This window comes from Bubalus kerabau, chromosome 8 (assembly GCF_029407905.1).
Source record: "Bubalus kerabau isolate K-KA32 ecotype Philippines breed swamp buffalo chromosome 8, PCC_UOA_SB_1v2, whole genome shotgun sequence".
NCBI classification, from domain to species: domain Eukaryota; kingdom Metazoa; phylum Chordata; class Mammalia; order Artiodactyla; family Bovidae; genus Bubalus; species Bubalus kerabau.
Genome location: NC_073631.1, coordinates 47922692 through 47935796, shown reverse-complemented (window position 1 = coordinate 47935796; position 13105 = coordinate 47922692). Strand labels below are relative to the sequence as shown.

General features: G+C 39.2%; 1 protein-coding gene across 1 annotated transcript in view; it reads left to right on the top strand.

Annotated features, from left to right (window-relative positions):
• RELN (reelin) overlaps positions 1-13105 on the top strand; it is a 553687-nt gene that overhangs the window by 223354 nt on the left and 317228 nt on the right. The window contains exon 4 of the mRNA XM_055590184.1: positions 3056-3126. Within this exon, the coding sequence (XP_055446159.1) occupies positions 3056-3126 (71 nt within the window). The remainder of the gene's footprint in view (positions 1-3055; positions 3127-13105) is intronic.

Below are 13105 nucleotides of genomic sequence, written 5' to 3'. Positions count from 1 at the left end.
AGCTTTAAGCCTTATACGTACCTATATGAGTCACATTATTATTATTACTACTTTTATTTCTCCCAAGCAGAGGACTTCTGATAATGACGTTGAGCACATAGTTTGCTCGTCAATCCAGTTTAAAACTGTTGAACCCTTTCTTCAAACAGCATTAAATACTTAGAACATATATTTGAACCAAATGCTCTAGATGAATTAATGGTGCCTGAAGCATTTCCTGCAGCCCATCCCTTGGACTCCCTTGGAGACCCCTGGGCACACTATAGAGCACATTTTGAAAACTACTGATGCAGTGAGAAGAATCCAAGGCTTGGAATCAAGACCTGAAATTAGGTTCTATCTGCCATTATCAGGCTATATGACCTTCAGCAGGTGCACCCTGAGCGTCTGTTTCTTGTAAAGAATCAGACTAGATCAATGGTTTTCAAACTTTTCTACTTCAAATCCCCAAGTATTCCAGGGAAGAATACCAGGAACTTTTGGAGACTAGGCCCCAGGGGGCATGCTAGCTGAAGAGAAGGAACCCAACAACTTCAAAAGCTGGGGCTCCCCTGTTCATATATAGGAATTCTGTAATATTTGTTTGAAAAATGAGTAACACTGCTAAAGAAATTTTGACTAGATGATAAAAATTTATTCAGTTTTAATTGTTCTATGCTGAATTGCTTCAGTTGTGTCCGACTCTGTGCGACCCCAGAGACGGAAGCCCACCAGGCTCCCCCGTCCTTGGGATTCTCCAGGCAAGAACACTGGAGTGGGTTGCCATCTCCCTCTCCAATGCCTGAAAGTGAAAAGTAAAAGCGAAGTTGCTCAGTCGTGTCTGACTCTTAGCGACCACATGCAGTACAGCCCACCAGGCTCCTCCATCCATGGGATTTTCCAGGCAAGAGTGCTGGAGTGGGGTGCCATTGCCTTCTCCTTAATTGTCCTATAGTTCTTAGAAATTCATACATTGAACCGCAGTAGCAAAAGTAAGAGCATGAATGAAATTCTAAATCTGAAGAAACTGAGAAGTAGAGGAAGTTGTGTGGGCTATTTACAGGACTCTGTGCAGTGACCAATGTATATATCAGTATCTCTGATTTCCAGCGAAAACACAGAACCTCTGTGACATGAATTTTATTTGAATACTTTGGCTCCTTCGTGTTCAGAGGCACATACACTGGCACAATGATAACTAAGTTTGTGGACCAATAAGAAGTATTACCATAAGAATATTATATACTTATAATCCGAAGACAACTAAAATGAATGATTATTTAAATACTGTATATTGCAGGACTTTTCTTGGTTGTTAATGATTTCAGAAAATATATCCCTTCCAAAGTAAATGTCAAATTAAAAATCTACATCTATAATTGCTGTTTTGCTATCGGAAGTATCTGTGAACTTGGAAGCTCTTGACTTAATTGAGATTTGTTTAGTAAATTAAGTTTCCATGTTCTCTTTGGAAATAAAGCTTGTAATTAATTTATGGGTCTGTGGGTCTTGTTCATGGCTTGGATTGGTCCTTAATTTAGTCCGTCTCATTTTCAGCTTGCTAAAATCAATGAAAACCATATAAATACATGTGACTATATAGGGAGAATGGTAGTATCTATTTATTTGTGGTTTCAATAATGATTAATATGCAGTAGTAAGGGCTGATTACCCTTATAAACATCACATAGAATGGGAGTTGAAGACTGCCCAGTGATTTTTCTCTCCAGTTATATCTCTCTCCCACTATTCAAAACTCCCACTACTGTGTCATTGTTTGTGTGTGTTAAAGTATAATATTTTCAGTGTCACAGATGAAATATGTTAGCTTGGAGCACTATCACCCATTAACACTTCAGCATGGCTTAGTTTATCAGATTACTTCCAGAGACTCGGGTCCTGGGGGACTGACACTAGCGATAGTAACAGTCCAATGCGGGACAGAAATCAGTAAGGTCTGCAGCATGGAGGAGGAACATGCATCCACCTGGAGACCAGAATGGGGATGTTGGGAACCATGAGTCTTAACAGGCTGGACAAAGGGCAAGATGTTGATTGAGGGATGCACATATGGAGGGGAAACGCAGAGGCCAAATACTGTGTTTTGTGACCTAGTCCAGTGCCTTGTACATAATCCATCTTCAGTAAATGATGGCTGAATCAAATTGTTTTTGTCCTAGGCTGGTTTTGGTTAGAACTAACGTTGAGATCTAATGTTAATGCATTTTAGTTATTAAAAAGATTTTGTATAGATTATTTTCGATTATTTTCTGAAATCAAATTTCTTATGAAGAGGCATAATTTCCTGTTTTAAATTTGTTTAGATAATACATTGTGTACCAAGAGAAAAAAAATCTTGTTTAAGAAAAAACACTTCAAATATAAAACATAAATAATTCTTCCTCTAATAAAACAGTTCCTTTTATAGCTATTGAATAACAAATCTGCTACAAGGATTTTTTTTTTCATGAATCCATATGTACAGCTCTGATTAGAGTAGGTAAAAGATTCACATCTTCTTCAAATGGTAAATTAGACCCAGTAGGGGAAAAGGTATATTTTATTATGACAGACTTTGTATTATGAAAGTGCAGAATAGGCCTCTTAAAAAAAAAACCTTAAAAATGTATTTCTTGGTCTCAAATCTCTGTGTTATGATAACTGTTGATATCGGAAAAGAGTACATTATGGGCATCTTCCTCCAATGCTAATATCATTATTGTACTACAAAACATTTTATATCAAGGTCTCCTGAAGAAAAATTTTAATAAACATCCTTTTTATGCTTTTTTTTCCTACCCAAGATTTGCTCACATCTGCAGTTTTCAGAATAAACCCACAAATGTTAGAACATCTTTACAAAGTAAAACCAACCAGAAGATAATTCTCAACCCAGGTGCCTTGGTTTAAGCCTTGACTCTCTTATTCATTTTCACCTCTGTTTAGATGCACTCATTTTTTAAAAGATCATGTCCATGTAACATTTCAAAATAAGGTTTTAAAAAGTTAAAAAAATACATTGTTATCACCAAACTTATTACAAGATTTGTGTTAACCTTTTCCTATTCATTTCCAGGGCTACTGCAACACACAGGGGCCAGATTATCTTCAAAGATGCTTTAGCCCAGCAATTGTGTGAACAAGGAGGTAAGAATCATCTTTGACTACTTCATATTGGTTGTGTCAGAATTATTCATGGTAGGTCCTATGTACTGAGTAAGCATTTCATGACTATTACTTGATCATATGCTTTGAAAATGGAGTTATTGACCCCTTGCTGCTAAGTCGCTTCAGTCGTGTCCCACTCTGTGAGACCCCATAGACAGCAGCCCACCAGGCTCCCCCGTCCCTGGGATTCTCAAGGCAAGAACACTGGAGTGGGTTGCCATTTCCTTCTCCATTGACCCCTTAATATATCTAATAATTATTTTGTTGCTACTTACTAATAAAGATCTGTAGACTTCTGAAGATACTAAGTGTGAGCACAATAAACCAACAGGAAATTTATCTTCTTCTCATACTTTTTTTTCTTAATGAATTATGTTTAGTTGTCTTGGAAATATGAATCTTAGTTATTTTAGAATTTTACAGAAACACACCTGCTTAATTTACTACTTAAATTTTTTATTAACTTTGTCAAAAATGTTTATTGCTTTTAATATTTGATTATGTTATATATGAGCATTGTATAGCATCCATATACTTGTTTCAACCATGTGCACTATTAATTTCAGATGCAGCATCATTTTAGGTACATTAGGTGTACGTTAAGTAGTCACATTAAGCTTTGTGACTGCCTCATACACATCCAGACTCTCACAAAAGTCTTATACCAAAGTCTTATAGATGCACATATGTAAATGCATGCATGTGCATGCAATGGAAAGGTAAATACCAAGGTCTATGCCCCCACACAAGTTTATTCCCACTACCTCTTGAGCTTCTATCCAACTTTGCTTGTGTCTTCATTGTTGTATTTACTACTTAACATAGAATTTTCTTATGAAAAGTGATGGATATCATCCTTAAGAGACTGAGCTTCTCGAGTATAGGAGCCATGCCTTAGTGCTCTTTGCTGTCCCAGAAACTGGCACAGTGCTTAGCATATGAGCCTTTCCAAAAATGTTCATAAGCTGAATACAAGTTTCTCCTCAGCCATACATATATTCCTTGATTTAAGCATCCTGACAATTAATATATTTGAAGCCAGTCTTTGTATATATCATCCCAATTTCACCATCGTCATGGACATATTGTAAATTTTTGTTTACAGAGTGATATTTGGGGAAAACTTGTTAGCTTAATTACAGTAGTGAATTTAAAGGAAATTTCTACTAATTATCTCTCTGCTGAAGAGATTCTAATGAGTTTAAGAGAGAAATGAGGAAAATTATGTGGGTTTTGAAAGACTTAAGACAGTGCTATTTATTATTTGTAGTAATATATATATCACTAATATAGCTTCATCTAAATAATGTGATACTTGATAACTATTACTGGAAAACTTCTGATTGTTTATATAATAACTCAAAGTAGAAAACCCCACTCTAATTCTAGCTGCAGATATATTATCAGTGTTCTTAGTTTGTTTGAACAGATTTGTGTTCTGTGACCTTTGAGAATAGAAAAGTGTGATAGCCTTTGTAGTAGGCTGAAGAAATCTATCACACTGTAAATCTTTTTTCAGACTATAAAAGTGTTCAGATTACTGAAAAAATAGAACACCATGTATATTATATGTATCTTCTCCTGACTCTATGCAGTTTTCTGTCCAGAAAATTGCATAGAGTCAGGAGAAGATATGTCTAATTTTATTAACATTTATCATTGCCCAAAAACTGATTTATTTTAAGCCTTGGACTTTTGAGCCTCTTCTGTTGTACATAAATTGTTGAGATTTGATTGATTTGAAATGAAAAAAAAAAAAAAAAACAAGAAAAATCAGTGGGAAAAAATTCTCAACCAGTGAGGAAGAAAGTGCCTTACATAGTAGTGTTATGCCTGACCATAATTTACACAATGGTAGATGGATATATTATTAAAAAATGCCTTTCAGCCCAGGACCAGAGGAAAACATTGAGCTTTGCAACAGCACCTAATCAACTGAACTCATATCAATCCATCCAAGATAAGGTGGAAAGAATACTAACAAGAATGATGGCTTCCTGCTGTCAGGAATAATAAAGGAAATAATTGGTGCTATAAAACATATATTTATTTTGGCCCTATCTACTTCTGATTAAAACATTAATTATATCCTCAAATAAAATAACATAAATTTAACATGTAATAATTTCCTATGGATTGGTGGGGAATAGCCAAGTATTGAAGAGGGTAAAATGACAGTCTCTGTATACCACAGGACAGTATCTTTCAATCCCAACATACTTGGTAGTTTTTTTTATTTCACTTAAATTAAGGAATTTAAACAAAGCAAATTTTGCTTTGTGGAGCTTGAGTATAGCTATTATTACAAGATGATTACTGCCTAAGCATATTAACTATTTTTTATTGAAGTACAGTTGATTTACCATGTTGTGTTAATTTCTGCTATATGGCAAAGTGATTCAGTTACACATATATATATGGTTTTTCTTATATTCTTTTCCACTATGGTTTATCCCAGAATATTGAATATATTTTCCTGTGCTGTACAGAAGGACCATATTGTTTAGCCATCCTATATATAATAGTTTGCACCTGGTGACTCAGGCAGTAAAGAATCTGCCTGCAATGTGGAAGACTCAGGTTCAGTCCCTGGGCTGGGAAGATCCTCTGGAGAAGGGCATGGCAGGCCACTCTTGTCTGGAATTCTTGCCTGGAGAATTCCATGGACAGATGAGCCTGGTGGACTATAGTCCATGGAGTCACAAAGATTTGCACACAACTGAGTGACTAACACTTTCACTTTTACAAGCATTTTTTTTTAAAAAAGTGAAAGACTCAGAAAACATACTGACAGTATGTTAGAAGATTCCCCCTCTCTCCTGCTTCCCATTAGATCAGGGGCTATCCCCTCCTTGGGGAATGGTGTACTAGCCTCCTCCCTACTTTCCCTTCTCCCACTTTCTTTGTACTCTGTACAGAGCTGCTAATATGGAAATAGGATTCTATCATTACTCTGCTTCAAGCCCTTCAATATCTCAATTGGAGGCAATAGTTTATCATCAGAGGAAAATCACTGCTCCTGTATAAGAAGAATTCTTGACAACCTGGCCTTAGTTTTCCTCCTCTGCTTCATTTGTTGTTATCCTTTCATTTCTCTTTAAAATTCCTGGAATGCCTGTCTCTCAATCACCCATGTTATTGGCACTCTATACTCTTTGTTTTCTTTGTCTGAACGACCCTTTTTCATCTTCTTGTCTTCTTTTTCTAGCTCAGGGTTTCAGATCCTGCTTAGGTATTACCTTCTCCTGAAAAAAAAAAAAAAATCTTAGATCCCTTATATGCTCCTCCTTGAGCTGGTCTTGGCAACTCTTATGCATGGTGACATAACTCTCAAAGCCCAGTAATAATACAAATGGAAAACCTGCCAGCATTACTGTGTGCCATAATGCACGCTAAGCACACCACAAATATGAACTTGTTTATACTGCAACCCTCTAAAGAAGGAACTGTTATTATCTGCACTTGACAGAGGAGGAAACAAAGGTACAGTGAGAATAACTTGGTTAAGATCTCACAGTTAGAAACTGATCAAGCTGACATTAGAGTCCAGGCAGTTTGGCCAATAGTCCATGATATTAGCCCTCACATTACATTGCCTCTCAAAGAAGTCTCTTACTTAAGCATGCATTCATTCATTTGATAAGTGATATTTAATACTGTAATAAGAACATTAGCATACATGCCTTGTCTGTTGTTAGCTATAAGTTCCTTGAGGGTAGTAACTGGGCTCTTTATTACTGAATCTCTAAAAAGTAAAAGTGAAAGTTGTTCAGTCATGTCTGATTCTTTGCAACCCCATGGACTGTACAGTCCATGGAATTCTCCAGGCCAGAATACTGGAGTGGATAGCCTTTCACTTCTCCAGGGGATCTTCCCAACCCAGGGATCAAACCCATGTCTCCTGCATTGCAGGTGGATTCTTTCCCAGATGAGCCACAAGGGAAGCCTACTGAATCTCTAAAGCCTTCCACAATGTCCATTGGATAGTGTGCACCCAATAAATGTTATTGAATGAACGAACAGTTGAAGTAATATGAAACTGGACTTCAACGTATTAGCTCTGAGAAGCTGCTTTCCCTCCAGCAGGGCTCTCCAGCAGCCTGCTGAGTAGAGAGGCAGGCTGGAGAGCCACCAGCATATGGATGCTGAGGAGGCAATGTACTCATCCTGAGAGTTTCCCAGAGAAGGGAGGAAGAGGCTAGTGTGGAATGTTAGGGATTGCAGGGGCAGGAGAAAGAAAGAATTCTGGAGAAGGATCAAGCTTCAGAAGTGGGAGTACTAGGGAAAACATTTCAACATGGGAGAGGCATTCAAAAGGGACAGAGGCTTCCAAAAGAATGGAGAGGAGAACAAGAAAGAAGCTTTAGAAATTTTCAATCAGCAGGTCATTGGCAATTTAATGTGAGGATGGTTTTGAGAGTGGCCAGACCACACGAGGCAGCCTGGTTGCTTGGAAAGCTCTTGCCTAAGCTTTGGAGTCCAACAGTCAAGGGAAGCGGAGAAGGCAATGGCACCCCACTCTAGTACTCTTGCCTGGAAAATCCCATGGATGGAGGAGCCTGGTGGGCTGCAGTCCATGGGGTCAGGAAGAGTCGGACATGATGAGCGACTTCACTTTCACTTTTCACTTTCATGCATTGGAGAAGGAAATGGCAGCCCACCCCAGTGTTCTTGCCTGGAGAATCCCAGGGACGGGGGAGCCTGGTGGGCTGCCGTCTATGGGGTCACACAGAGTCAGACACGACTGAAGTCACTTAGTAGTAGTAGTAGTAGTAGTAGTAGTAGTCAAGGGAAGACGAACTGTTGTGAGTTGAGAAGTAAATGTGAAACATTTTTAAATTTGAGGCTTTGACAAGGAAAACTATTGATTGTTCTTGCTCCCTAATGCTGCAGCAGGAGCCCCAATAAAGACTTGCCTGAAATAAAGAAATAAAAATAAAGTTGAGGCTTTGAAAAAATCTAGTATTAAAGGAAAGGAGAGAAAGGCCATGGAAGTGGAAAGCAGGTTCAAGGGAAAGATGGATTCTCTCTTTGTCTCTATTTCTCTCTCTGTCTCTCTTTCTTTCAGACAGTATTTATAGACTTTCACTGCCTTGTAAGACTTTCATTGCCTTGTAGAGAGAGACCATCAGGAGCACACCTAGAATTAAACAAATTGGATTTAGTACTCATTCCAGAATAGGAGAAGGAGGATATGCAGATGACACCACCCAAATGGCAGATAGCAAAGAGGAATTAAAGAGCCTCTTCATGAAGGTGAAAGAGGAGAGTGAAAAAGCTGTCTTAAAACTCAACATTCAGAAAACTAAAATCATGGAATCCAGTCCCATCACTTCATGGCAAATAGATGGGAGGAAAATGGAAGCACTGACAGACATTATTTTATTGGTCTCCAAAATCACTGCGGACAGTGACTGCAGCCATGAAATTAAAAGATGCTTGCTCCTTAGGAAAAAAACTATGAAAACCTAGAGAGCATATTAAAAAGCAGAGATATCACTTCACTGACAAAAGTCTGTATAGTCAAAGCTATGTTTTTTTCCAGTAGTCATATATGGATGTGAGAGTTGGACCATAAAGAAAGGTGAGCACTGAAGAGTTGATACTTTCAATCTGTGGTGTTGGAGAAGACTCTTGAGAGTCCCTTGGACTACAAGGAGATCCAACCAGTCCATCCTAAAGGAAATCAGTCCTGGGTGATCATTGGAAGGACTGATTTTGAAGCTGAAGGAAGCTCCAATACTTTGGCCACCTGATGTGAAAAGCTGACTCATTGGAAAAGATCCTGATGCTGGGAAATACTGAAGGCAGGAGGAGAAGGGGCAACAGAGGATGAGCTGGTTGGATGGCATCACTGACTCAATAGGCATGAGTTTGAGCAAACTCCGAGAGATAGTGAAGGTGAGGGAAACCTAGCGTGCTGCAGTCCATGGGGTTACAAAGAGTCAGACACTCAGACACGAATGAGCGATGAAACAACAACAGCATGATTGGAAAATTATGAAAGCAATCATTATGATTATTTGGGCCTATATTTTATGATTTTGGTTCAAGTTTAAAGAGAAGGAGCTTTGCTCTGAATTGGATATTATCAGCAAGTAGGTATATTCTGTGGTTGAGGACCCCAATAAATCTTTTCCAAAGGGAAAGCAGAGCAGAGTCAAGCTAAGACTGTAACTGATAAAGAAGCAGCAGTCACTTCTATCAGCCGGGAGAGAGGGACACACGGTGTATTGTGAGTTGGACAGTGTTCTGGTTGTGCTCACATTCAGGTGTGATTAGAGTGGTCCTGTGTGTCTTGACCCACCATGATTACAGATTGGCTTTGTCTGAAGCTGATGTTCTGTGAGATTGTTTCTGTTTGCCAGAAGAGCACCACGGCCCAACTGTGAGTGCCAGGCCAGCTTCTGGATGTCAAGGGCTTCTTTTCCTTTCTTGAGGCCTGGGGGAGAATGATGTTAATAGACGGTCATTGTCTTCTGGGTTTAGGCTTTATGAGGATTTTTGAATCAGAAAAGTAGGTCTAGATCCAGGTTTTGTGTTACCAAACTCTCTAGAATCTCTGGTACAAAACACAAGCTCAGTAAATGAGAAGGGAAGGCATCTTGCTGGAACAAAATTGTATCCAGGGTCAGCCAATAGGTAATAATAAGACTAACTAGATAAGTGTGGTGAGATTACAGATGTTTATTTTTTTTCTTTGAAGTTATCTGCACTTTCTATTTTTTATAGTGAGTTTTAGTATTATTCAGGTTGTAGTATTTATCACTAAAATAACGAATATAAAGTTATACCTATGAAGGAGGGGGACAACTGCTGAGGCAAGTGGGAAAAATCACTTTTAGGGACTGAAGGAAAATTCTGAATTACAACTCCCACGTCTCTTCCTCTGTGAGGTCTTTCCTGGCTCCCATAATGTGATTGGTCCATGTTGTCATGATTATTTGTTTAAATACTCAAGTCTGTCCCCTCACCCTTACTTGAAGCTTCCTAAATCCAGCAACTATGACTTAATTTTTTGTTTTTCTTAATATCTAACAATGCTTGGCATAAACAATATACTCTCTAAATGTTTGCTGACCTTATACTTTATACATTTGAAAAATCTGTCTCTCCTGAAAAAAATCTTTAACTCTGAACTTTTGCTATAAAACACCATGAGGCAGTGTGGCTATTACCGAATCAATGTTCCTTATACTGACCTTGGGTTGAAATTATGAATTGTTGCACTAAGAAATCTGAAAACTGTTCACATATTTTCATCTAAAAACTAATGAGTCCTCTGAATGCTCTTGGACATAAACCATACTGGGGATTTTATGTCTTTACCTTGAATCCCAGGGTCCCAAGCAATTATAAGCACCTATCCAGTTGAATTCTGCTGACAGTTGTAGTGCAGATGAGGAAGCAGAGTTTTCTCATTTCCAGTCTGGAGTGGGGGTAGGCAGGTGCCAGGTTGTGTACTCCCAGTTGTTTTGGAAAGTGGAAGATGCTTAGGTTCATTCACCAGCAGTAGAAAATAAAGCAGGGAATTCATTTAACATACAGTACTCAACAAGGATTATAGAATGCATACTATGTACCAGACTAAGCTAGATCTTGGGATATAAGAGTGAACAGAGTAAAGATCCCTGCTTTACTGAAGCCTACATTGTAGTGGAGACGATAGACAGTTAACATGAGATATAATAAATGCCCCCTTCGTGGATCACGGACTTGCTGTCTAATCATCTATCCTCTGCCGCCTCATCCTCCTGCTGTCTTCAGTCTTTCCCAGCATCAGTGTCTTTTCCAATGAGTCTGCTTTTAGCATCAGGTGGCCAAAATATTGGAGCTTCAGCTTCAGCATCAATCCTTCTATAAATATTCAGTGTTGATGTCCTTTAGGATTGACTGGTTTGGTCTCCTTGCAGTACAAGGGACTCTCAAGAGTCTTCTGCAACACCACAGTTAGAAAGTATCAGTCCATGAGTGTTCAGTGCAAACTCCAGGATATAGTGAAGAACAGAGGAACCTGGCATGCTGCAGTCTGCAAAAAGCTGGACGTGACTTAGTGACTGAACAACAATATTTTAAACGAGTAAATGTGACACTGTGTTAGAAAGTAGCGAGTGCTATATGGAAAAATAAGAAGACCTAAAAATAGGGCAGGGTAAGATAACAGAGTTGGGTGGAGGGGAGAAAGGCAGGCTTCAATTTTAAATAGGGTAGCAGGTAAGTCAGGCAGGCCTCACTAAGGAGATAACATCATAGCAAAGACCAAGAAGGTATCTGCGGGATTGTCCAAAAATGTCATTGGTGATTTCAAAGACAGATATGGTAGTGTTTTATTAACTACAATTCTCAGTCTCATCTCAGTTCAGTTGCTCAGGCATGTCCAACTCTTTGTGACCCCATGGAGTGCAGCACACTGGCTTCCCTGTCCATCACCACTCCAAGAGCTTGCACAAATTCATATCCATCAAGTCAGTGATGCCATCCAAACATTCATCCTCTGTCGTCCCCTTCTCCTCCTGCCTTCAATCTTTCCTAGCATCAGGGTCTTTTCAAATGAGTCATTTCTTGGCATCAGGTGGCCAAAGTATTGGAACTTCAGTTTCAGCATCAGTCCTTCCAATGAATATTCAGGACTGATTTCCTTTTGGATTGACTGGTTTGAACTCCTTGCAGTCCAAGGAACTCTCAAGAGTCTTCTCCAACACCACAGTTCAAAAGCATCAATTCTTCGGCGCTCAGCGTTCTTTAAGGTCCAACTCTCGCATCCATACATGACTGCTGGAAAAACCATAGCTTTGACTAGACAGACCTTTGTTGGCAAAGTAATGTCTCTGGTTTTAATATGCTATCTTGGTTGGTCATAGCTTTTCTTCCATGGAGCAAGGGTCTTTTAATTCCATGGCTGCAGTCACCATCTGCAATGATTTTGGAGCCCAAGGAAATAAAGTCTGTCACTATTTCCGCTCTTTCTTCATCTATTTGCCATGAAGTGTTGGGACCAGGTGCCATGATCTTAGTTTTCTGAATGTTGAGTTTTAAGCCAGCTTTTTCTTTCATAGATATTTACTTTTCACTTGCTTCATCAAGTTAAATTCATGACTTGACTTTAAATCTGAGTAAAATTGCATTTTAAAGACATCCACCCAGTTGTCTGTCTTCAGTTCAGTTCAGTTCAGTTCAGTCGCTCAGTCGTGTCTGACTCTTTGCAACCCCATGAATCGCAGCACGCCAGGCCTCCCTATCCGTATCACCAGCTCCCAGAGTTCACTCACTCACATCCATCGAGTCAGTGATGCCATCCAGCCATCTCATCCTCTGTCATCCCTCCTGCCCCCAATCCTTCCCAGCAGCACAGTCTTTTCCAATGAGTCAACTCTTCGCATGAGGTGGCCAAAGTACTGGAGTTTCAGCTTTAGCAACATTCCCTCCAAAGAACACCCAGGGCTGATCTCCTTCAGAATGGACTGGTTGGATCTCCTTGCAGTTCAAGGGACTCTCAAGAGTCTTCTCCAACACCGCAGTTCAAAAGCATCAATTCTTCGTCGCTCAGTTTTCTTCACAATCCAACTCTCACATCCATACATGACCACTGGAAAAACCATAGCCTTGACTAGACAAACCTTTGTTGACAAAGTAATGTCTCTGCCTTTCCATATGCTATCTAGATTGGTCATAACTTTCCTTCAAAGGAGTAAGCATCTTTTAATTTCATGGCTGCAGTCACCATCTGCAGTGATTTTGGAGCCCAGAAAAATAAAGTCTGACGCTGTTTCCACTGTTTCCCCATCTCAGCAGTGGCCACAGGACTGGAAAAGGTTAGTTTTTATTCCAATCCCAAAGAAAGGCAATGCCAAAGAATGCTCAAACTACCGCACAATTGCACTCATCTCACACACTAGTAAATGAATGCTCAAAATTCTCCAAGCCAGGCTTCAGCAATACGTGAACTATGAAATTCCAG